This window comes from Protopterus annectens, chromosome 3.part1 (assembly GCF_019279795.1).
Source record: "Protopterus annectens isolate FY-2018-M chromosome 3.part1, PAN1.0, whole genome shotgun sequence".
NCBI lineage: Eukaryota > Metazoa > Chordata > Ceratodontiformes > Protopteridae > Protopterus > Protopterus annectens.
In genome coordinates, this window is record NC_056732.1 from 118,400,248 (window position 1) to 118,427,920 (window position 27,673).

General features: G+C 40.6%; 1 protein-coding gene across 1 annotated transcript in view; it reads right to left on the minus strand.

The window, feature by feature from the left end:
• Window positions 1-9,874: 9,874 nt before the first annotated feature.
• CMTM8 (CKLF like MARVEL transmembrane domain containing 8) overlaps window positions 9,875-27,673 on the minus strand; it is a 321,880-nt gene continuing 304,081 nt past the window's right edge. The window contains exon 4 of the mRNA XM_044066641.1: window positions 9,875-10,444. Within this exon, the coding sequence (XP_043922576.1) occupies window positions 10,358-10,444 (87 nt within the window). The 3' untranslated portion in view covers window positions 9,875-10,357. The remainder of the gene's footprint in view (window positions 10,445-27,673) is intronic.

Genomic DNA, 27,673 nt, shown 5'->3' on the forward strand with positions numbered 1-27,673 from the left:
TAAACTGTACAACAGAAGGAGGAAGCTACTACATGATAGAGCAAAATCCCTAATAGGGAAGGCATGTCTGATCAGTAATAGCAAAAAATTATGATCCCTCATAAAATCCTCCAAGGCCAGCTTCGAGAGAAAAATTGCACAGGACACCAAAGACAATCATAAGCCTTTTTTCAGTTATGTTAGAAACCTGGGATGCAACTCCCAGACATGTTCTGAGTTGATTCTAAATGACAAAAAATACACTGAACCCACAGACATCGCCAATATCCTGGCAGACAGGTTCAGTGCAAACTTCTCCAGCCCCCCCCCCCCAAAAGAGCAAGTATCTATCCCAGCAGAGGGCTGCCTCCCAAACATCTCTGATGCTCAGGTGAAGGCTGCCCTCTCCAAAGCAAAAAACACTGCTTCCATGGGACCAGATGGTGTCCCAGGTTGCGTACTACATGAACTCCAAGAGGAACTAATCCCTCAAATAAAACAGCTATACAATCTCAGCCTCACTACAGGATATGTGCCCACAGAATGGCGTACAGCAACAGTGGTCCCACTCCACAAAGGTGGAGCCTCTACAGACCCTGGAAACTATCGCCCCATAAGCCTGACTAGCTTAGTCTGTAAGGCTATGGGGAGGATCATCATGGAGCTCATAAACAAAGACATTGGGAACCTACAGACACTAGATCCTACCGAGTTCGGCTTTGTCAAGGGCAGATCCTGCCTTTTGAATGTGGTTGACTTCTTCGAAACAGTCACCAAAGCCATAGATGAAGGGAAGGTAGTCCACACAGCCTATCTGGACCTTGCAAAGGCATTTGACACAATACCCCACTCGGGCATCATAGCTAAGCTATCCAGCTTAAATATAAACCCCTATGTCACAAGATGGGTCGCAAACTGGCTCAAAGACAGAACCCACAGAGTGAGAGTTGCTGGAGCCATGTCAGACTCGAAACCGGTCACAAGTGGCATCCCACAGGGTTCTGTCCTGGGACCACTCTTGTTAGGTATATACTTTTCCGAGGTACAGGCAAACATGGGAGGACTATGGCTCACCAAGTTACAGAGCGACTGCAAACTGGGCGCCATAATCAACTCTCCAGCTGACACAAACATCCTTCAAAAAGGTCTCACAGAGACAGATAACTGGTGCCAGCGCAATGGTTTAAAGCTAAATGCCAAAAAATGTATAGTCATAACCTTTGGCAAAAACAATGTGCCCACAAATTACCACATAGGCGGAAACCCATTAAGTACAGAGAAAGTTATTAGGGACCTGGGGATCCAAGTTGATAGCAATCTCTCCTTTGAAAACCACATTGCCAAAGTGGTTAGAAAGACCTTCTACATAGCCCACCTCATCAAGAAGGGTTTCACATCTAGATCAAGAGAGGTAATCATGCCCCTTTATTCATCCCTCATCAGGCCCATTATAGAATACAATGCCCCTTTTGGGATGTACCTTACCCGACACCTGCAGCAATTAGAAAGACCCCAAAAGTATCTCACCAAGAGGATCAAGGGCCTCAAACAGATGCCATATGCTGCTCAGTTAAAAAAACTCCAGCTCTACTCAGTTGCATACCGCCTACTTCGAGGCGATCTATGCCTGACATACAAAGCTATGTCAAATCCAGAATTAATGGACATGTTCCACCTCAGTAAATCTAAATCCCTTAGAGCCACACGCTTGAGGGACTTGAACCTCAGCGCAGAAATAAATAGAACTTGCTGGAGGGACAGGTTCATAACCCAGAGGCTCCCTTCGCTCTGGAATAGAATTCCAGTTCATGTGAGGCAGAGCACCTCACTGAATCTCTTCAAGAAGAATCTCGATAGGTGGATGGGGGACCGTAGGTTTGTCCCAGGGATTACTCCCGTGTCACTATTAGACAGAGGCACAGTAAACTAAACCTTAAAAAGGGCACAGTATACTCAAATCAAGGGGTGGTATAAGCCATACAGAATTGGGCTAGGCTTATAATTGCCTCAGGGCAGATAGCCTAGTATGAACCTATGAACCTATGAAGACATTGGAGGATATGAATGTTTCACCAAATACCATCATATTGGGAGACTTCAACTACCCTAACATAGACTGGGTGCACTATTCTAGCCCTAACACCCTAGCCCAAAGGTTCCTGGAATTCATAAACTCAAATGCAATGGCACAGCTAGTCACCTCTCCTACAAGGGGAGATAATATACTAGACCTGATCATCACAAACATGGGGACAAAATGCTCCACACCGGAAGTATTCCCCTCGCTAATGAGATCTGACCACAAACTAATCACCCTGGATATACATATTCCACTTCCACCCCCAGCACAAAAGACTACAGTGAAAAACTTCTCAAAAGCCGACTTTACACTTCTTAAGACTGAGATGGTATCCTTTAAGCCCACCAGGCCAGTGAAAACCACATCCCACAATGCTGAATCCTTCACAGATGCTTTCTACGGACATCTCCAAGAATGCATGGATCATGCAATCCCAAATAAAACCAAAACCCTCTCCACCAAGGGAAAGCATCCTGTCTGGTGGACCCCAGCCATAAACAAATTGTATAACAAAAGAAGGAAGCTACTGCAAGACAGAGCAAAATCCCATAAAGGGAAGGCATCTCTGATCAGCACTAGTAGAAAGCTACGTTCTCTCATAAAAACATCCAAGACCAACTTTGAGAGAAAAATCGCCAAGGACACTAAAGATAACCACAAGGCATTCTTCAGTTATGTTAGAAACCTGGGCAGAAACCCTCAGATATGCTCAGAGTTAGTACACAACGACAAAAAATTCACAGAACCCACAGATATTGCCAACATTCTGGCAGACAGGTTCAGTGCAAATTTCTCCCCTCCCTCACCCCCAAAAGAAGAAATACTTATCCCAGCTGAATGTAACCTTCCTGTCATCTCAGATGTCCAGGTGAGAGCCGCCCTCAGCAAAGCAAAAAACACAGCATCAATGGGACCTGATGGTATCCCCGGTTGCGTGATACGTAAACTCCAAGAGGAGTTAAACCCGCATATAAAAATGCTATTTAACCTTAGCCTTACTACAGGATATGTACCTGAACACTGGCGTACAGCAACAGTGGTCCCACTCCACAAAGGAGGCACCTCTACAGACCCTGGGAACTACCGCCCCATAAGCTGAACCAGCCTGGTCTGCAAAGCTATGGAAAGAATCATTATGGAACTCATAAACAGTGACATTGGGGACCTACAGACACTTGATCCCACCCAGTTCGGCTTTGTAAAGGGCAGATCCTGCCTTTTGAACCTGGTTGACTTTTTCGAAACAGTCACTAGAGCCATTGATGAGGGCAAAGCAGTCCATACAGCCTACCTGGACCTGGCTAAAGCCTTCGACACAATACCCCACTCAGGCATCATAGACAAGCTCAACAGCTTAAATGTAAAGCCATATGTCACAAGATGGGTTGCAAACTGGCTAAAGAACAGAACCCATAAAGTCAAAATTGCGGGAGCCATGTCACACTCAAAGCCAGTCACAAGTGGTGTCCCACAGGGCTCTGTCCTGGGACCCCTCTTGTTCGGCATTTACTTCTCAGATGTGAAAGCAAACATGGGAGGGTTGTGGCTGACAAAGTTCGCAGATGACTGCAAACTAGGCGCCATAGTCGATACACCAGCTGACACATACATCCTACAGAAAGGCCTCACCGAAACGGACATCTGGTGCCGGAACCATGGCCTTAACCTGAATGCCAAGAAATGTATGGTCATCCCCTTTGGGAAAAACAAAGTACCCACAAATTATCACATAGACAGTAACCCACTGAGTACGGAAAAAGTAATCAGAGACCTGGGGACCCAAGTCGATAGTGACCTCTCATTTGACACCCATGTTGCCAAAGTGGTTAGAAAGACTTTCTACCTTGCCCACCTTATCATGAAGGGATTCTCATCCAGATCAAAAGAGGTCATTGTACCCCTATACTCCTCCCTTATCAGGCCCATGGTTGAGTACAATGCCCCATTTGCTGCAGAGTTAACATTTTGAATTTTGGAATGTCCAGGAATGTGTTTAGGATAGACAGGTCCAGTATTGGCCTCCAGGCTTTGTCCTTTCTGGGTACCAAGAATAGCCTTGAGTAAAATCCTATTCCCTCCTCTTGCTGTGGTACTTGTTGAATGGCTTTCATGTCCATAAGGGATAAAACTTGTTTTTGTGCCTCTGCCCATTGATTGCGTGTCAGGTTTGGCATACCGTTTGGCCTTGGCAGGGTGTGAAAGTGGAACCTGTAGCCTTGAGATATGATATTTAAGACTCATTTGTCCTGGGTGATCATCTGCCAATTTTGCCAGAAAAGTGCTAGTCCCCCCCCCCCCCAAAGGGGCAGCCAGAAGATAAGTGCTTGGTGTTGGTTGGGGAAGGTCATTGAGACTGTTTCCTGTATGGCTGTGATTTTTCCTCTCCACTTTTGGAGGTAGAAGCACCCCATTGCTTAGGCCTGTATGAGCCCTGGGGCTGTGATCTGCCTCTGGGGCGTTTGTATCTGCCTCTTTGTAGCCTGTCTGACAACACTGGAAAGGACCAATTTTTCATAGGCCAGTTCCTGCTAAATCTGGGAGGCTGTACCTTTAAGAAATCCTTCACTGTTTGCATAGATTTAGCTTTGTCCTCCATTTTCTTCAACACTTCTTCTGCTTTAACACCAAACAAGGTATCATGTTGTAATGGAGCATCTAATAGTTTTGCTTTAACATGATCAAGCAGATTCTGTTCTTTTAACCAAGCATGCCTCCTAATGACAGAACCTGTAACTGTGGCCCTGCAAGAGGCCACTAGAGAATCAAAACCACATTGCAAAGTCTGCTTTCCCACTTGTTCAGCTGCATGCAATAAATCCAGCATTTCTTTGTTTTCTGCACATTCTGAATTTGTCAACATTTTCTGTTTAAGCAGTGACATAAGATATTGCTGATATTTAAGCATATGAAACTGACAATTTAAAGCTCTTACAGCCAAGGTAGCAGAAGTATAAATCTTTTTTCCCCATCTGTCCAGGGCCCTTGAATCCCTATCAGAGGAAATAGGGTTTTTTTGCAGTGGAAGCCTTGACCCCCTTGGGTCACTGTGAAATAGTTTCTGGGTCAGCAGCAGGGTTTTTGTAAAGAAATTTATGAGAATCCGGAACCCTGAAGTATCTGTCTGGCTTTACAGGAGCTGGTGGTAAAGAGTCATGAGATAGTCCATACTCTGTAAAAACATCATCTACAATGTCTAAAACAGGAGGAATAGTAAGCGGTCTGTGCTGGGGTAATAAAAGGAAGTCTCTGAGCCTTTTCTTGGATTCAGAGTAATCTTGGCTCTCCCAATGGAAATGCTCCCTCATAGTATGCAGGGTCTCCCCAAAAGAATAATCCTCAGGAGGCGAGGCTGAAGGGATGGATTCTTCAGCATCAGAATCCTCATAGGGAGGAAGGGAATATTCATGTTCAGAAGAGGAATCAGAGGAAATGGAAACCTGATCTGAAGATTCATATTCTATCTCTTGCCTAGGCCTCTTATCAGGAGGGGGATGGGAACCTCTGATCAAAGTAATTAGGTCTTCGGCCATTTTAAGCATCTGTTTTTTAGGCATGGAAGTCTGTCCATGAGAATGCTGAACTTGTTTCTTTGTCTTTAGAGCTGCTTTAGTCTTTGCCTTTGAAGCTGAGGTTGGCTTTACATATAACTGTGTAGGTCTGAAAACACCCTCAGAAGCCGATACCTGCTCAGCGGCTCTGGACCCATCTGAGGGAATAGTTTCCGAGTGTCCAATAACTTGAGTTTCCAGCGGCCTAGTTGGCTCCACGTGGGAGTCGGATGCTGCCTGTGGCTCTGAGGTAGCGGGCATCAGGGGCTGCGAAAGCGCCTCACTGAGAACCGGAGACAGGCCTAGCAGAAGCCTCATCATTGGTTTTGGACCTCGGATGCCTGTCCTTTTCTTTTTCCTTGCACTTTTTATAAACTCCGGTCGTCAGCTGTTCCGACGACATTATATAATTGAAAGTAATGAAAGGCAAAATCGTACCGATGCTTAACAGTGAGCTGGTTAAATCTAGCACAAAACTGACAGCTAGCAACATCGTGGTCAGGGCCTAGGCAAGGAATACAGTAAGAATGAAAATCCTTATGAGGTATTTGCTTCCCACAAGAAATACAATTGTTAACTTTTTCTGACATCGATCTGGAGCAAGAAAAAACTTTCCCCAATGGGGTACTTGGACTTCGGATCTGAAATTCAATTTTGAAAATCTCAGGAGTCGCCGACCGGCACTTGCGAACTGCTTTTGCTTCGAGCACCACGCAGCAAGAAAGACTGAAGAAAATGGCATCAGCTGCATCTATTATACCCCTGGTGCACTGATGTCAGGGAAGAGGTGACAGCAACCGACGCTGGACCGAGACTTTGGAATTCGGGCCGACTGAGGGTCGCCTGCCAGCAGGATAACCCAATTGTAATGACTGCAACAGTGAAACACGATGAACATCAAACATAAACCGGAAAGCAACAGGTTTGTCAGTTAGTGGCTCAAGTGCTGGAAAAGTTGGTAGATGAGGGTGGGACTGAATAATGGGCATTGTCTTGGAGGGTGGGACCAAGTAATGGGCATTGTCTGTGAGGGTGGGACTGAGTAATGGGCATTGTCTGGAAGGGTGGGATTGAGTAACAGGCATTGTCTGGGAGGGCGGGACTGAGTAACGGGCATTGTATGGGTGGGTGGCACTTAGTAATGTGCATTGTCTGGGAGGGTGGGACTGAGTAATGGACATTGTCTCGCTCATCCTAGGGAGAGGTTTAGTGGTTCAAGTCCACTCACTGCTACCCCACTCACTGCTACCAAACAAGCCATCAGCACATACAGGGATGGACCAAGGAGGTGGGCTTGGTCCTACCAAGCTGGTAATGGTAGCTCTCAATGTATGTATGTGGAAACATGCACACGTATGGGATGGACCAAGGAGGTGGGCTTGGTCCTACCAAGCTGGTAATGGTAGCTCTCAATGTATGTATGTGGAAACATGCACACGTATGTGCAGCGTACTGTAGGCACATTTGGTGATATGGATACCCGTGTAATCAACTAGAGCATGAGGTTAGAACCTCATATCAGAAGGGCCATGATGGAAACCTAAATGATGGCATCCATGGTTGGCTGTCATCCTGCAGGAATGAGTAAAGCTGGAATCTGCACTCCCTCTGTGATGAAATTATGAGCCATCACACTGGCACGAGGGCTGATAATTGTCAAGAGTCAAGGAGAAAAAAGTGAAGCCTGGGGCTGTCTCAAAGAGCAGTTAGCTGATGTTTGGTAAAACAGATCCAGAGAGGAGAATTAATACAGTGCACTCTGGGAATGGGAGGAGAGATGAATTTAGTCTGAGAACGTTTTATGTGCTATGCTCTCCTATTGTCTGCTAGCATTAGTCCTTCTATCAGTGATGGAGCTTTTCATACATTAGGTGCACAAAGCATTTTTCCAATTAATATGCATGTTAAAACATCTGAGCATTTAAAACATTTAAGTGATTTCAATGCAAGTAAAAGTATTTGGCTATTGATTCATTACATACTGCATGAACGTTTACTGTTTTATGCAGCCAAGATGTTTTTGTAGTTAATGCAGTGTATTACATTTCCCAATTACTGTACACAGCCATCATCCCTCCCATGACATGTTTTTCTATTTGTTCCCAAGTAGAGTGAGAGCTGCTTGAGAGGCCATTATCCAGACAGTCGTCAGAGTCTTTGACAAACAGCACTTAACATATATATCCTTTATATCTTACTGGTGGCCAATGTACATACTTGCTTAGGCCTTGCATGTTTCTGTATATGATTTGTGAAGGCAAATGCCTGTTACATCTTCACCTGTGGGTGGGCACATTCTCACACATTTCCCATGCAAGTTACCATGTAAACATAGTTTGACAGCATCAGTTACATGCACTGTATCTATACACTGCATGCCAGGCAAATATCCCTTAGTAAATGCTTATAATGCAGCCAGCTGGGACAATTTCCTTCCTTGAAAAAGGGAATATCTGTGTTTATAATTACTATATGTACAATTCCAGACAGTAAAATGGAATAATTCCATATGTGTTTAGACTCAGCTAAAAACTGTCTCCATATCAGCAATGAATGTGCCCTCTAAAACCAATTAAGGGGGATTACAGGACTTATAGTTAAACAATCAATAGGCTAATATGAGTCTCATTTATAAAACATGACAGATTTCAGAGATAAGAAATATTACAGCTGTAAATGTGTGAATCTACCTCCAAATTCACTGCCATACACTAAGTAGGATGTGACCAAATTTTATACTAGGTAGCTGGATTTCGTTAGAGTAGGCAACTATTGTAGAGGTTAGTGACCTCCTCTTCATTCTCTTGTGTTTTTCTTTTTGTTACCTTATGTTGCCTAACACAATGCTTTACATACAACCATTAGCAACTAATGGTGGTAAGGCTGACTCCATATATACAGGGTTGGAGCTTTGACTATGACTTAGGCCAACTCCTCCAGTGCTTGAGCTACTAATCAAAACCATAGGTTCATAGGTACTAGACTATTGGCCCTAGGGCCTATACAAGCCTAGCCAAAAAGGTACCCTGGCTTTTGCCACCCAAGAAAATTATTTTCCTGTGCCCCTGTTAAGCAGAACCACAGAAGTGATCCCTGGGGTGAATTTCTTATTACCCATCCAATCATCAAGATTTTTCTTGAAGAGTGCTAATGAGGAGCTCTGTTTGACATAGATAGGTAGTCTGTTCCAGAGTACGGGAAGTCTCTGGGACAGAAATCTATCCCTCCAGCATGTTCTGTTTATTATGGTGACAAGGTTTAGGTCCCTAGAGCATGTAGCTCGGAGGGATTGGGATTTCTTTAAGTGGGAGCATGTCCAACAGCTCTGGGTTTGACATAGCTTTGTATGTTAGGCAGAGATCGCCTCTGAGTAGGCAATATGCGATGGAGTAAAGCTGGAGTTTTTTGAGATGGTCTGCGAAAGGCATCTGTTTGAGGCCAGTAATCCTCTTTGTGAGGTATTTATGCGGCCTTTCCAGTTGTTGTAGATGTCTTGTGAGGTACATACCAAAAGGGGCGTTGTACTCTATAATGGGTCTAATGAGTGATGAGTAGAGGGGAACAATGACCTCTTTTTTTCTGGATGAGAAACCTTTTGTGATGAGGTGTGCCACGGAGAAGGATTTCCTGACCACTGTGGCGATGTGATTATCAAAGGAGAGACTACTGTCCACCTGTGTCCCAAGGTCTCTTATCACACTTTCGGTGTTAAGTATACTACTGCCTATGTGGTAGTTCATGGGTACAGAGTTTTTACCAAAAGGGATGACAATGCAGTTTTTGGCATTGAGCTTGAGCTAAGGTTGCCTAAGGGGTGGGGGTGGGGGTTACATGTGAGCAGCTGGCATTGGCTCACCTACCTTGAGGGGGGTGGGTTGTGTATGCTCTAACTCTAGATCTGGCATATGAAGCTGGACTATTGTGTGCAGCATATGGACCACAGACATGCACTTGTTAATGCGAAGTTATGTAAGCAGCAGTGCTCTGGGAAGGTATAGAATTCTAGTGACAGCGTATGCAGAAGCTCTCACATACTCACTGACATGAAGGCCTATAGGGGCTCTGTTTTATAGGGAGAACATATGTCAGCTGCCTGCCTAGATGACAGTCTGCCATGACTGGTTCTCACCCCAAGAAGGAGAAGGAACTTGGCTAATTGATCACAAGAGGTCTGATGTCCGACTCTCAGCAGGGGATAAATGAATACATTATAAAAACAGATCCTGTGTTACGTAAAAGTGAATGGTAAAAACACACAAAATGGAAGTATCAGTAATCTGTGTAAACATGGTTTAATATTTATAGACTTTTTGCTGTTATTTAAAGTAGATATCTTACATGTTTGTATACCACAGTCAGAAGCTCACAACAATTTAAAACACTGTAGGAACAGTTTTTAATTTAATACAATTTCAATTGCCTGGCACTGGCTACTCTTTACCAGTACAAACATATGTTATAAATAGTTCAAAATTCACCATTTCTACAAAGTAAAAACATAATATATCAGCACTACAAGAACATTTTTCAAAATGAAACGGTCCACTGCCCATGTTACAGTATAATACTGTACACATAAAGTGTCCAAGTTGCATCATAGTGCAGTTCATGGCTTTCTTCAAAAACTGCCAATGAAGTCAGACATGTCCATAATCTGAGTAGCCACGCAGGAATGCCAGAGACACACTTTTGTAGCAGGTATTCATATTTCTAGATCCCAGACAGGTATGCTTTACTTTTTAAATACTGATCATGGTCCTTGATCGCGTGATCTCCATGCTGTATAACATAAGTACGTACTTGCAGAGTAGCATAATGTCACCACAAAGGCAAAAAACTGCAAGAAAAGCAGGGAAAAAACAAAAATTCAGATTATTACTAAAGCCAAGGAAAATGTTAATGGTTTAAATGCGAGCAAACTGTTTACGATACTAAAAATATGTCTGTTAGAAAGACTACAAAACCCAACATATGTGTATATATTTAAGTGTCAGGTAAAATTAATAAAAACAATAACTTTAGCGCTAAACATCACAGCCTACTTAAAGATTTGTTATGTAGTTATAGAATTATGAGAGCTATAAAAATCAAATACCAGAAAAAACATATAGCAAGGCAATGAACTAAGGGAATATAGATTTTTATTGGTATATTAATTTATATTTCCATTTTAGTTGCACAAAACAAGCACAATTTGCATAAAATTGAGTACCGCACAAGAATAGTTAATTGCATACAAAAACAACAGTTTATAAACACCTAGTCAATGGTTTAAAGCCTTTAAGGAAGAGAAAAGTCAGAAAGAACATGCCAATGTAAATTTCTACATAAACAAATAAATCTTAAAAGTAATTGCATCATGTGTCAAACATGTATGGAATTTTGGGATCTTAAACTTACAATGATAATGAAACAGAGTTATTTCCAGTTTCAAAGGAATAATGAAATAAAATTACCAGATAATAAATAATTACAGAGATTTAATAACGATTATTATGTTATTCGGGACTTCTGTATAAATTGTTTACTGTAAGGCAAATACCTTTCATGGTGATGAGTTCTGATCATTTTTTAGTACAAACAATGAATCAGAACTAAACAAAACTTCAAAATATTTAACCTTAGATATAAAGAACCAACATAAGTCATTAAACCATAATGAAGAACACCCAAGTATAATGATGAAGTTAATAACTAAGAAAAATTATGAAAATGACATTATAGCTTGTACATCTTAGCTAATATGGGATAAATTAAATGTATTACATATCTAGTGGTCATTTATTTTCCAAATGCTTACTTTATCTGATTCAAACCTTATGAGGAGCCACATCCACTCCTGGCACTCTGTATAGATAGGATACCAGTCCACCACAGGACACACACACACACACACACACACACACACACACACACACACACACACACACACACACACACACACACACTCACCTTTAGACAATTCAAAGAATAGTCAATTCACTAACAGCGTAATGTTAGGATGTGAAAGCAAACTACAACACCTGGCAAACACCCATGTGGACAAAGAAATAACAAGACAAAATATTTTTCACAAAATATTTCCAAATATATGTACACTAGCAAAATGAAGAATGCCCCTATTTCTGTTATCTACATGACTATCGGGATCACTACCCAAACATAAAATGTTTAGTTTATTATTGTTAGGATCAGCAATATGGCAACAAAGCTTTGGTTTTATCACTGTCAAAAAAAAATACAGAAATCATTACATGCTAAAATTGTGTTGTTAGGGTGCTGGTGGATTCTAGGTAAATCAATGAAGACTAACAAATAACTATAACTCCCAAGTCTGATTGCATGAAGAAACACTGAAAACAGACTTGTGCCAGATCGGGAATCATTATAAATTTCATTATGTTCAGCTCCGGTCTATCAACATGTTGACAATGCTCAGACTACGTTAATATTACTCCTACTGTGTGTCCACAAAATTGGAAATGAGGTCCTGACAAAGAATATGCAATTTTCAGAAGCAGTAGATAATCCAGATTTTGAAATGCTTCTAACCAAACCAGATGTGCCTTTTACCGTCGTATTTATATTTGCCTGATTCTGTATTTTACCAGTTTGACAGTATATTATAGCTGATTTTAGCCATACTGCCATAACAGAGTCTCCAAATAAAGCAAATGTTCTGCCATATTTATATCTGTTTCAGGTAAAGATTTGGTAAGCAAATGTTCTGCCATATTTATATCTTTTCCAGGTAAAGATTTAGTAAAACAGTGATAAGTTCTACTTTAGCAATACACTATGGTCCAACACTTCCAGTACTTCCAGCTTAAACCATTGTTCACTCAGTAGGAAAAATGCTACATTAGCAGACACTGTTAAGAAAAGGTACAAATTCTCTAGAACTGAGTAAACATAACACATCGAAACAATTGCAGATAAATTAATGCGACCTCTCAGATGTAGTGGAGTACATCAAGCTGGAGTGGGTTATTAAGTTATAATGAATGCATACTTTGAGATATTTTCACATGTAAAAGAGAATGACATGAATGGAGGGGAAGTGTGCCTTCCAAAAGAGACATGGACACAGTGTGTGCCCATGATTCAAACCAACTTTCGGAGATTACCATAAAGTTAGTAATAAGGTGGCATGTTCTCTGTAAGAAATACAAATGCAACAATGCATACTAAAGACATTGACTGATGGGAGCAGGGTGTACATAAATGCAACATTTATTTGACACTCTGAATCTAACTTGACCAAGACAACAGTTAGTATGAATACAACCTCAGGATTTTCTTGAGAATTTTCCTAGAGCTCATGGAACTAAAATAATAATAATAATAATAATAAATAATAAATATTTATTTGGAAAATCCATGGCTAAGACATACATCAAACATGCTAATAGCATGTTTGTGTTAATTTTAATGATTATGCTGTATTAGCATGTTTGTTAATTTTAATGATTATGCTGTATTAGCATGTTTGTTAATTTTAATGATTATGCTGTAATTTAAAGTGTTTTCCTATCCCAGCTTCCAAGACCTACTGCAATAACTCAGCTTTATCCCCCCAACAACATTTCCTCATACCTATTGCATACCAAGAGCCATATGACTTCCCCTTATTCCTTTTTCTACCATCTTCCTTCCGAAGTCCCAGTTCCCCTACTCTTTCACGTTTCCTTTCACTATCCCATGTGTCCTTATCAAAGGTGTTTTCTCTTTTCTCTACTCTAAATTTAACATTAATGGACTCTGTAGCTTCTCTTCATACATGTGCTTCATTTATCCTATTTTCATAATGATGCCCGCACTTTCTTCAGCAGCTTAATTTCTTTGTCTTTGAATTGCTTCTAGAACAGAGCACATTACTGATAAAGCTTTACCACAGGTCTGCCCAGTGGCATTACTATTTCAGCACTTAAAACTCCACTCTTCAAACTGAGTACCCCAATAATTTGTTGGCCTTTGCTGCAGGCTTAACAGTTAGATTATGATTCTTTATTTAGGTATGATAATGGTCATAATGACGATTACGTCTTGAAGGCTTTCCTGGCCGAGGCGTTAAGTATAATAAATTGCTTTCTGGACCTGTATCCTGTTGTTTTTTTCTTCATTGTTCGGGTTTTGGTGGTTTTGGATGATAATGATCCCCCCATGTTCTCTTCCTGTATTGGGATTGCCAGTCAGAAATAATCAAGCATCTCAGCAAAGACTGAACAGAGGCTTGAAGGATTATTGCAAATAGGAAAAGGAAATGAGTGTACTGGTTACATGGAAAGGATAAACCAGAACCTTTTTACTGAAGCATTCTTCTATGATGTTCTCTAGTCAAGGGAACATTCAATATCAATAAAGAAAATGTTTAAACTTGTTATATCACAAAATGACCTCAATAGAACCATCATGCATAACTTTAGCGAGGTTTAGGGACAACACTGATTGCTGTTCTTGTTGCCTGGAGTTGGAACAGAAAGGCAGCAGATCTCTACTATTAGGCAGATGTTTTGTTTTCGTGGTCAGAGAGGTCACAGAAGTGTGCACAACAGTACAGAGATTATACTGACAGTTCTGTCATCTCTAGCAAACGTGCAAGTCCTGACACTTCAGACAGAAAATACTGGATTTTGAGTTTATTTTTTGAATTGCAAACATGTTGTTATTCATTTCACCCCCCATACCTGATATGGAAGGTGGTGCCCACCACACCCCTCCTATTTATATATATAGCAACTCTAAAATCACCTGAATCTTGGAGAAGGGAGAAAAGCCAGTGATACAGCAATTTCAAATTTAGCACATATCCTCCAATTCAGACTTTTAATTTTGCTTTTCTGAGGATCGCAGATATGAACTTTACATCTTCAACAGGTACCCAGATACTTCTCAAGCACTGGCTAATTTCTCTGGGCCTGTTTCTTATGCATCCTTACTCCTGGAAATACATAGAGATAGTGTCACAGCAGTACCCATTGCAGTCCACTAGCCAAATAAGTATACTATCAATTCACCTTCAGTCTTGTGTTTGTCACTTGCTGTTAACAGTACCCCATTCCATCTCTCATGGCAGTAGGCACTTCCAGCCTTTCAGGAGCTGAATGACTTACCAAACATATTACTTCCCTCTTCATCTTAACAACTACTGTCTCCTTAAATAACTTCATTTATACTTTATACTTAAGAACAGACTTCCTACATTTGTGTTACAGTTTAACTCATTCTGGGTTTACAAGACTTACAGTGTCACGTGTCTAAGTAAGAAATAATCTGCCCACTCTCCATAAGTAGAGGCAATGACTTTGCTGCTGACCACATGTACATCTGCGAGTAGACTATGTTTCATTTCTAAGTGCTTGCTAACAAAATAAATAAATAAATAAAACATAAAAAAACTTACTGCTGCAAACTGCTAGCCTTAACAGATTTTTGTATTAAGCATGTGTTTTTTGGGGAAGAATATTCTGGCTTTTTTTATGTATTAGGGCTGTTGTCACCATCGTCCAAAAAAGGGGGGGGGTAAAAACTAGCACAGAATGCCTGCCGTCTATACACACACTGAGAAAAATGAAGGCTCAAACAAAATATTTATTCACGCATTATATTACATTAGGGAGCATGCAGTTTGATTCAACCAATACAAAAACTCAGGAGGCAAAGCTGACCCAAATAATTACTCAGCTCTAATGGTGTTTAATATTATACAGTTCCTGCCCCTGTAGGATCACAAGGACTAAAACAATGGCAAAAGAAACAAATAAAAAGTAAATATGGAAAAGAACTTATGATTTTATATATCTTAGCAAGTTATGATGGCAATAATACCTGTCAGGATGGATGTTTTGCAGAAATTAACTCCCTTCTGGACCACCTGGCCAGTTGTGAGTAAATTCCTCTAGAACTTTTACTCCTGTCAGTATTCCACCTATTATCACCCCGATGCAACTTGCTCTAAGAAGGTTGGTGGTGTACACTTTGCATTAATGTAGACATAGTAACCAGTCTGAAATTTGCATTAACAGCTGGGTGAAAATAAGTAAAACACTTTGAAAACAGATTGCACCATGCCATTAGTAAATCATGCATTTTTTTAAATTATTTAACATTTGTTTACCTGGAAAGTCCAACTTGGAGTAAAGCTAATTTTCTGCAGAGGCCCAGGGAGAAACGCAAATGCTCTAGATGCATACCATTGTATCATGGGAGAAAACCGGAGCACCCAGAAGAAACCCACATGAGTGCAGGGAGGACATGCAGACTCCACACAGAAGACACCCCAGCCGAGAATCGAACCAGAGAACCTCTTGCTGTGAGACAACAATGCTACTGCTGCACCACTGCACTGTCCTGCACAGGTAGCATGAATCCAGTGACTAGCTGACAAATGCTCCAGCCAGGAAGAAGAAAATAGCTTTACAACTCCTGCTGGAACATTTATTAGTCAACCACAACCTCAAGCACAGTTTTACTTACAGCTAACCAGAAATCAAATAAAATCGACAAAAAAAAAAAAAAACTGTTATGAATAAAAAGGATATTTATGTTCCCCAAGATAATCCATTTTCAGGAAACTATACTTTTTAAATATAAAAAAATAAAAGAAATAACCCCAAGGGTTTCTATCACAAACTGTTTTACTCTGTCATTTCACAGAACCACTGTATGTTGCACAACCAATAACCATCATCAAGTAATTCTACAGTAAAAGCAAAGAACTCATAAAAGGATTGAGTGAACTCGATGAATAAAATATATAATCCTTTTAATAGTAAAAATGTGAGCGCTTTCGCAGTATAAATACTGCTTCATCAGACATAAAACAACTGACACCACTGTTTAAATAGTTTAATGAAATCATCACATCCAGTAAGGTGTCTCCTGTGGAATAAAGTGACAAGCACATATAAAAGACTTTACTCCTAACAGCTACTATGAATTTTTTATGTATTTGGTTTTAAAGATTTAAATGAAAAGATTTCATTAAAGCAATTTTTGAAACAAAGAGAGTTACATAGGTAGGTTTTGCTATGGCTCCTATCTGCCTGTAACCTCAACATCCACTTAACCGCCTGTGTTTCTATGTAACTCTCTATATCACCACCTCTGTTACTACCATATACTCTCTGTATGACCATAAATTTAAATTCATGTGAAAACCCAACCAGGGCGATATGCTTTGGCATTAATACCAATTTAGAGAGTAATGCATTGACATAAATGTGTTCACGGATGCGGCTGGTCTTGCCAACATAGAAACTGAAACATATCTGACAAACAGCCAAATATATCAGATTGGCTGTGTTACAGTCTGGTAAGGTCTATACTTTTAGGATAGAAGCAGTGTCTGGATGTGTAAATATGCCTGTGGTGTCTATATAAGTACAATACCAGCAACTATTACAGGGTTGCATAATACCAAGTAGATGCCCTGTATCAGCCTTATTGTAATCCCAATAACACAACACGTTCCTAAGGGACTTCTTGTTTTTAAATGAAAAACTAGGGTTATCTCCCACTGTCCTGATTTTCCTGATTTCGTCTTTAATAGTCAATATGGGCCACTATTTTTTAACCACATTTGTGAATTTATTTACATTACTACTATAAAACATTGGCATTCAAGTATTATTCTGATCTTTACCTAAATCCAGCGTATCGTCAGCAAATGCTGAAAAATATGGTCTAGCTGTAGTGGACCGTAGGTGCATGACATTGCTCAAAGTGTTATCTACTTCTACTCTAATTGAGAAAACCCACAGGGTATTTCTTCCAGGACAGATATCTGATAGTTCTGTCTTTCAAATGATATGCCCGTATCCTTACTATCAGCATAGTGGAAAAAAAACTGAAGAAGTTGCTTGTAAAGGACACTAGAAATGTTCTTGATAATGACTATTTGTGGGAACAAAAGACACAAGCCGGTGAAAAAACATAAAACTGAAAATGGGTTGCAGGAAGGAAGGCATCAAACACCAAACGTAAAAACAAGCAGTTTAATCCAAAATGAAGCGCTTTTCATCGCAGTGAATACTGTGACTTCTTCAGATAAAAACAACATTGAGAGCATGCCCTTAAGTAGTCAGTGAGCAGTAGTTTAACTAATACTGGTTAACTATTTAATTAATTAACTACTGCTCACTGGCTACTTAAGGGCATGCTCTCAATGTTGTTTTTATCTGAAGTCACAGTATTCACTGCGATGAAAAGTGCTTCATTTTGGATTAAACTGCTTGTTTTTACGTTTTGTGTTTGGTGTCTTCCTTCCTGCAACCAGTTTTCAGTATTTGTGGGAACAAGGCAGCAACACATTTTTGCAGGCAATCAGATTATGCAAAGAAAGGTCCCCTGGATATAGAATCACTTACCCACTAACAATAAAAATGTTTTTTTTTTTCAAGTGGCTATAAGCCATTCTTTGAAGCAGAGCAAGCATTACAGGTGCTAAAAGTGATTGGGATAGTCAAGAAGATACAAAAGGATAGTAATTTTGGCACCAGAGGAAATGAAAATTCCATTATGTGATCAAGATCTACAATGGAAAGGATGCCAGTAAAGCCGATGTTCAAGTATAAGATGGAGGAGAAACAAAAAGAAGTGCAGGACTTTTGCTGTGTCTCTACCAGGAAAATAAAAATGTCAGTATTAGCAAAGTTAGTAGGAGAGAAAATGGCTGAGATAGAACCATAAAGAATAAATCTTGTTTATCTAACTTTGGCACACACAACTGGCAAGCAAATAATACTTCTGAGATGTTTTATTAAAAAGAAAAGTGTTTAAGGGGGAATCTGTCATATGGTTCACAGCTGTAGCGAAGACGGGGAGTCCTTTTTTAAAGAATAAAGTAAGAGTTAGCCAATGAAAATGAGTAAAATTCTAGAAGGGGTGGGACTAAAGTAGACTAAAAGAGCGAGAATGGTTAAGAGAGTGGGGAGTTCACCTGCATCTGTGGGACTGTCATTCAGAGGAGGAAACCTCTAATATGGTATGTCTCATTGGCTAATTTCATTGAATTAAACTGGAAACCTGGAAAGTTCAAAAGAAGAGGTCTTATTTATAATAAGTAGGCCAATATAGCTTGTTCTGTATATCTTGTAAACAAAATTGGATGGGAAGTTTCTACAGAAAACAGAGAAAAAGAAAAAAAAGAGAAATAAGATGAGGGAAAATGGGTGAAAAAGAAGAAGGTGAAAGAAGTGGATTATAACTGTTTTGAGAGGAAAGGAGTCAAGGAACTCTATCTTAAGGATGGAAAAATTAGTCATTTACAAGGGTCATTACTATCTATTTGAAATGAAAGGGGAATATCAGAAGTGCAAGGGACAGCAAAAGAGCAAAATATGATAGAACTGGTAAATAGAAAGGTGGCTAAGTGGGAGAGGCAACTTAATTTGTATTTCAGCATACTCAGATTATTGTGGCTTGCATGGGCACTGACCTGTGGTGGTTGCTCTAGCTGTTGTTTGTCTTTTGGCTTTTCCCGGTTAGGGGTTGCCACAGCGGAATTCCGGTCCGCTAATGACTGGCAGTTGTTTTTTATGGTGTCGAGTTGCTAGCCCGATGCCCAACCTTCAACAAAGGCATGCCCATTCAATGCATGTCTTTCAAACGTCCACTCCACCGTGGGGAGGACATGCAGACTCCACACAGAAGGCACTCCCAACCCAAGCCGAGAATCGAACGGGAGAACCTCTTGCTGTGAGGCAACAACGCTACCGCTGCACCACCGGGGCTCTTACTTTGCAGGAAAAAGTCAATGAGAATAATGTGTATATAGTACAGCAATTAAATGTATTACAGAAATGTTTTTATGTATGTCCTCTGGAAAACTTAAAGGATGGGTACTTGAAAAGGGGGAATGACGTGACTGCAGCAAAAACATTGCTATTTTTATATTTTTTAGTTGTAGACAATGTAGACAAAAAAGGGATAAACAGAAAGTCTTTACTACCAATAAGTGCAAGGTTAATGAATATAAAATGGTGATGAGTAGATTTCAAATTATGACATGGAATGTTAATGATTTGACGAAGAAATGAAACAGGAGAAAATAATGACATACGTGCATAAAAGCTTAGTTCATATAATATTGTTACAAGAAACATATTTAAATGAGAATGAATGTAAACATTTCATAAAAAGAGTGACATGGTTGGATACAGCTCACATATAAAAGGAGAAAAAAGGGAATTCTGACCCTTATAAAAAGTTATAATTTTCTTTTTCTTCATACAGTAATTATGGTATGTTTACCCTGTTTGCAAATTTAAGATAACTGGGAAGGTGAAAAACTAACAAAAAGAATTAAAGGATATACTGGAGGAAGCAGTGGCAAGTCAGCAAGGTACACTATTAATAGGAGCGATTGGAACTTAACAGATGGAGCAGATGACTTGATAATAACAGATGGAGCAGATGGCTTGGGTGGCCATCGGCAAAATACACTAAGAAAATAAGCCAAATTCTTAGAAAAATATGTGAAGGTGTTTGGTTAGAAGGACATAATGGAGAGGGAAGAAGTCATTTTACATATAAAGCCAAAAAGGATAGGAACTGAACTAGACTCAACTAGAATAAATATATATCTATAGAACACAAAGGCAAAGTAGTTGCCTGTGAGACAAACCCTTTAACTATACCGACCATAGTCTAGTATTGATGTTAGGAAAGGCTTACATTGGTACAGGTTTAAAGCACTGGCACTTTCTAACTCACTTATTGAAAAAAAATAAAAGCTGGATAGAAACAGTACTATGACAGCAGTTATTAGAAAAGAAACAGGGAGCTGGAAAGTATAGAGATGGAGAACGTGAAGAGGAATATACTAAATGTAATATCAGATAAGGAGGGAGATAAGAACAAGGAACAAGTGTTGGAGATGTTGGAAAGGATGAAAAAAATTTCTACAAAGGGAACGCAGAATAATGGAGCAGGAACGGGAACATTGGCGGAAAGCAGGGGAAGAAGTGATAGAGAACTTGGAGATAATCAATGAAGAATACAAACTAGTATTAATGCCGTTATATTTTAATTTGAATCCCAGAAATACAGAAGTGATAGCATAGAAGTTAAGGCAGCAAGAAGTGGAAAGGAATATAATGACATTGAAAGCTCCAGATACAGGCAAAATATATACATAAACAGGGAAGATACTGGAGGGATTATGTAGGGATTATGAGAGATTTCATGCGAGAGAACAGTGAACAGAGGATTAGGTTAATCAGGAGATTTTTGGAAGGAATAACATCTCCAGTGGTTGAAGGCAAACCATAGACTGCTTATTACACAACATGACAGCAGAGGAAATAAGTAAATAGCTCTTTCCAAAGGTCTGTTGCTGAATTAAAGAGATATTAATGAAGGGAGATACCACAAGGATATGGAAAAGAGCAGTTTGGTCAGCAAAGGACATGGAGAAAGTTCAGTTCTGTACACTTACCATAAATGTAGATGTCTAGTGTATTCACTGTTGCAGTCATTACATTTGGGTAATCTGCTGGCAGGTTGCCCTCAGTCGGCCTGATTAACAAAGTCTTTGGTCCTGCTTCAGTTGCTGTCCCTTCTTCCATGATGTCAGGTCGTCAGGGGTATAAAACATGCAGCCGATGCCATTACATCAGTTTTTCTTGCCCCAGATGACAGGTGCCCCCCAAATGAGGAGCAAATAAAATTAAAAACACAAAAAAATACATCCAACCAAAAGCAAATACACCAAAAAGGCTTTTAAGCATAGTAAAAGAAAGTAGAGGTATAGTCAGAGAAAAACAGGGGGCTGGAGGGAGGGTAACCAGGACTGCAACACTGAATACACTTGAACATCTACATTTATGGTAAGTGTACACAACTGTACTATGTTCTTCATGTTTCACTGTTGCAGTCATTACATTTGGGTAGATTCCCAAAGCTATGGTTGGGAGGAGGAATTTATGCAGCATTAGGGACAGCTATAAGGCCCTGCAAGACAACATTGGCAAAGCTAGCTCTGGATTTAGAAAAAAATTGGTAAATGATAATGCTTGGTGAAAGTATGTACAGAACTCCAGGTAGCAGCTTCTAGAATATCCCTGGTAGGAACACCTCTGAGAAAGGCTGCAGAAGTAGATGCAGCCCTGGTGGAATGAGATATGATCCCCTGGGGGATAGGTTTTCCATGGTGCTTATAGCAGAAATTAATGCAATGGCTTATCCATTTAGAAATGGTTTGTTTTGAAATAGCCTTCCCCTCTGCCCCAGCAGCAAATGCTACTAGCAATTGTTCAGATTTTCTTCGAAATTTAGTTCTGTCCAAGTAGAATCTAAGTTGTCTGTGCACATCCAAGGAATGCAGAATCTGTTCCCCCTTGTTTTGTGGATTAGGATAGAAGGTTGGCAAATGAATGGACTGATTAAGAACCACACTGGAAACCACCTTGGGCATGAAAGATGGATTGGTCCTCAGAGATACCCTGTCCGCATGAAAGATGATGAAAGGCTCCACTGCCATAAGGACCTGTAATTCATATATCCTTCTAGCTGAAGTGATTGCTAAAAGGAAGGCTGTTTTCCAAAAAAGAAATTTTAAGACTACAGTAGTAGCTGGCTCGAACGGAGGTAGAGTGAGCTTCTCCAAAACAAAAGTAAGGTCCCAGGCAGGGGTACGAGCTCTCCTGGGTGGTCTCAAGCTCTTTGCCCCTCTGAGATACTGCTTGAGCAGGGGATGAGAAAAGAGGGGTGGTTCTGTGTTATAATGAGCTGAAATAGCTGAAGCATGGATTTTAATAGAGGAAAAAGACAGGCTCTTGTGAAGCATCTCAGTTAAGTATTGAAAAATCTGAGGTAAATTGGGTGCTGCTGTGCCCATCCCTAAAGACTGGTTCCAGGCACAGAATCTTTTCCATTTGTCAGCATAAGATTTTCTAGTACTAAGTCTTCTCGCCTCGAAGATGACATCCATCACAGGTTTGCTGAGGGATGCTAAGGGTGAATTTAAGTGATTAGCCAAGCTGCAAGGTTCAGTGTTGGGAGCTGAGGGTGCAGAATTTGGTTCTCCTGCTGAGACAGCAAGGAAGGTGTCCGAGGCAGGTGCCAGGGAGATATTTGTGACACACTGCACAGGAGTGGGTACTAGTGCTGGCGTGACCAGTCTGGAGCAATCAAAATCATTCTTGATTTGTCCTGTTTGACTTTTAGCAGAACTTTGGAGAGCAGAGGCAGAGGGGGAAAGGCGTAAACTGATAGGTTTTTCCAGCTGAAGGACAGAGCATCCACTTTCCAGGCTTTTTTGTGGGGAGTCCTTATGCAAAATTTGTCCAACTAGTAGATCTATTTGCCTCCCCCCAGAACTATGTCTGTGCTCCCCAATTTGCTTGTCAACATGTTGAAAATTTGTGGTTCCAGTTTCCACTCCTGTGGGTCCATGAGATTTCTGCTTAGTCCGTCTGCCAGTGTATTCAATTTTCCTGACAGGAATTGAGATTGTAGGTGCACTTGGTAGCTCAAGGCCATGTTCCACAATACCATTAGTCTGCAGAGGGGGTAGGAATGTGTACCCCCCTGCTTGTTTATGTACCACATAACAGTGGTGTTGTCCGTCTTTACCATTAGTTGTCCTGGAAGAATGTGGTCCTTGAAGGCTGTCAGAGCATTCTGTACAGCTAACATTTCTTTTTGATTGATATGCAGGTGCATTTTAATTGGGTTTAATTTGCTCTGAATGCACTTCCCTGCCTCGTAAGCCCCCCATGCATAGTCTAATGTATCTGTAGTTAGTGTTTGGGCAGCAGGGGGTAGTGTGAATGGCAGTCCCTTGTTTTTGTGGCAGGCCTTTGCCCACCATAGGAACTCCAGGCGTGGGCAAGGTATGATATGAATCATTGTTTCCAGGCTGTGACAATGTTTACTCCATAAACTTTCTAAGTACCACTGAAGTTTCCTCATATGCAGTCTTGCATATGGAATTAGAAGAATGCAGGAGGCCATGAACCCCAAGGCTTGCAGTATTTGTCTTGCAGATAGCAGGGTTTTTGTGGCCACTTGTCTGAAGTAAGTTACCAAATGAATTTGCTTTTTGGCATGAGGAAAGCCATCTTGTCAGTTGTATTCAAGCTTGCACCCAGGAATGTAATCTGTTGAGAGGGTACCAGTTGTGATTTATTTTCATTTATGGTGTACCTCAGACAAGTTAGAACCCTTTTTACAAATGCCAGATGATTTAGAAGTATGGCCTGGTTTTCTGCCTGAATTAGACAATCGTTCAGGTATGGATATATATGAATATGTCTTTGCCTGCAAAATGCAATTACTGGAGCCAGGCACTTTGGCTTGTCTACTGCGTCCAGGGTATTCAAAGGGCAGTGCAGAGAACTGATAATGCAAGTAGCCTGCTTTGAAGCGTAGGTATCTTCTGCAAGATTCCCTGATTGGAATATGCAGGTAAGCTTCTTTTAAATCTAGAGTTGCCAGCCAGGCATTTTTGCCTAGCATAGGAAGTAACTGGTGAAGAGTCAGCATCTTGAATTTTGGAATGTCCATTAAGGTGTTTAGAGTAGACAGGTCCAGAATTATACGCCATGATTTGTCTTTTCTGGGTAACAGGAAAAGCCTGGAATAGAAACCTTGTCCCTTTTCCTCTTCTGGCACCGGTTGAATAGCCCCCATGTTTAAGAGGGAAAGTACTTGTTTTTGAGCCTCTGCCCACTGATTTGGGGGCAGGTCTGGCCACCCATTTGGTGTTGGCAATGTGTGGAAATGAAATCTGTATCCCTGGGACACTATATTTAAACCTATCTGCCCTGGGTTATGAGTTCCCAGTTTTTTGCATGACAAGCAATTTCCCCCCCAAAGGGGTGGCTAAAAGGTAAGTGCTTGGTAATTTTAAAGGAAAGTCATTGAGACTATTTACCATAGGGGGGTGTCTTGTTATTTACAGATTTGGAAGTGGAGGGCCCCCCCCCATTGCTTGGTTCTGAGAGTACCCTGGGACTGAAACCTGGTGCTTTTGGTGTGTCTGGGTTTGGCTTGAGAGGATCTGGAAGGAGCTGGAAAGGACCAGTTCTTAGTAAGCCAGTGCCTACTAAATCTTGGAGGTTGCACTTGTAAGAAATCTTTTACAGTCTGCATAGATTTAGCTTTATCTTCCATCTTTTTTAGAACTTCTTCAGCCTTATTGCCAAACAGGTGGTCCTGATTTAAAGGAGCATTCAACAATTTCACTTTAACATGATCAGGCAGAGATTGCTCCATAAGCCAAGCATGCCTTCTAAGCACAGACCCAGTAACAGCAGCCCTGCAAGAGACCTCTAAAGAATCAAAACCACATTGCAAGGTAGGTTTTCCAACTTGTTCAGCAGAATGCAATAAATCATGTACATTTTTATTTCCCACACAGTCAGAAATCAACATAATTTTTTGTTTAAGCAGTCCAATAATATGCTGTTGATATTTTAACATATGAAATTGGCAGTTTAAAGCCCTGATTGCCAAGGTTGCAGAAGTATAAACCTTTTTACCCCATCTATCTAGCACCCTGGAGTCTCTATCAGAAGGGGTAGGATTTTTAGCAGTAGAAGCCGTAATGCCCTTAGGCCCCTGAGAAATGTTTTTTGGATCCGCAACAGGATTTTTGAAAAGGAACTTGTGGGACTCAGGAACCCTGTAGTATCTTGTCAGGTTTACTAGGAGCCTGAGGCAGGGAATCAGGGGCCATACTGGATTCTGAAAACACATCAACAATGTCTAGTACAGGAGGTATAGCTAAAGGCCTATGCTGAGGTAGAAGAAGGAAATCCCTAAGCCTCTTTTTTGAATCAGAAAATTCCTGACTTTCCCAGTGGAAATGCTCCCTTAAGGTATGTAAAGTTTCCCCAAAAGAAAAGTCCTCCGGGGGGGGGCAGAGGGAATGGAATCCTCTGCATCGGAATCCTCATAAGTAGGTATGGACAAATCCAGGTCATTAGAAGAATCAGAAGAAACAGAGTCCTGATCAGAAGATTCATAGTCAAGCTCAGCCCTAGGCCTCTTAGAAGGGGTGGTTGACTACCCCTGATTAGAGTAATAAGATCTTCAGCCATTTCGATCATTTGTTTTTTAGGCATAGGGGCCTGAACATTTGGCCTGGGCATAGGTTTTTTTAGACATTGATCGAGATTTAGGCCTTAGTATAGAAGGTGGAGTCGGTTTAATATGCAAGTCTGTAGGCCTGAATACACCCTCAGAAGCCGGTGCCTGCACAGTGGCTCTGGACCCATCCAAGGTAGAGACATCCGCGGGTTCCATAGGTGAAGCATCTCACGGCATACCGGACTCTGAATGGGTCTCAGTAGAGGCCTGCGAGTCAGAAGTTGCGGGTATCAGGGGCTGCGAAAGCACCTCACTGAGTACCGGCGAACGGCTTAGGAGAAGCACCGTAGGCAGTTTTGGACCTCGACAGCCTGTCTCTGTCTTTTTCTTTGCATTATTTTGGAATCCCTGTAGTCGGATGGCTAAACAACGTCATTTCTGGATAATTAAACCAAGAACTGAAATATTTAGAGGCAAAAATGTACCGACGATGGATAGTGCACTGATTAAATAAAGCACAAAACCGACAGCAAGGCACGCCATGGTCAGGGCCTACGCAAGGAATACAGTACAAATGAAAATCTTTATGAGGTATTTGCTTTCCACAAGTTATGTAATTATTAACTTTCTTGCTCCTTACCAATGTCAGTAAAAAAGTTTCCCCAATGGGGTACTTAGCTTTAAGTTGAAGACTTTGGTTCTGAAACTCGAAAACGAAAATTTCAGGAGTTGGCCGACCGGCACTTGGGAACTGCTTCTGCTTCGGGCACCGTACGGCAAGAAAGACTGATGTAATGGCATTGGCTGCATGTTTTATACCCCTGCCGACCTGACTTCATGGTAGAAGGGACAGAAACCAATGAAGGACTCAAGACTTTGTTAATCAGGCTGACTGAGGGCAACCTGCCAGCAGATTACCCAAATGTAATGACTGCAACAGTGAAACACGAAGAACATCTGCAATTTGGTCAGCGATACTCAAAGAAGGTAGGGACCCTTTATAGTCTGATTTAGGACTGATGCTTCTCTGTATGAACTGGAGTCTAAAGTATTCATGACAGCATAGCAAAAAGGGTGTCTGAGAAATTAAAGAATTTTTTTATCCTAGATCAATATGGATTTATTGAGGGGTGGCAGATTTTTGACAATATAACTAAAACGTTACTTATACAGCATAATGCACAAACTTGGGGAGAAACTCTACCAAATTCCTTTTCTGCATCTGATCTTAAGAGCATTAGAGTAAGATGGGGATACCGGCAGCAAGTCCTTTTGAAATATACATACATACAAATATTTCAAGCACGGGTATTAATGCCCTTCTAGACTGCCAATACACCAAAACAGTTATTCCCATAATAAATGTCCAGGCTGTTCTTAAAGCAAGTACTAGTTTAGATATTTTTAATTTAATTTGGTAGTCTGTTCTATGCATCAGCTGCTTTCTTGGAGAACCAGTTAGTACACTTCTCTTTCCTACAGAATCTTCTGCATAGGTTGTCTGATGACTCTCTACTACTCTGATAACCCAAACATTCCTAGAGGTAGTTGTCTCTAAATACCCTTATACCTGAATAAGATTTCCTCTTAAATATCTATATGAGAGAATGTACAAGTTCAGATATTTTAGTCTTTTATAATAACTTAAATTTTCACATTCATGGATGCCCTTGTTATATTTCTGCTAAACTCTTTCGGTGTACTCATAACATTATGGAAGCCTTATAAGAAAACAGTTATTTCATACTCAAGGTTGGGGCTAATGTAATTAACAAACAACGACTTCATCATTTCTGATTTTCTAGACTTTATAAATATTTTTAGACAACCTATAGTTTTATAACTATCATTAACTAATTGGTCGATATGACTAGAAAAAAATGAAATCTGGATCTACCCATTTACCCAGGACCTTCAATGAATCTACAGTTTCAATCACTGTGTGCTGTATTAAATATTTACTTTTCAATGTATGCCTCCCAAATCTCATGATGATAAATACATCAGAAACTAAGCATATATTAATCTC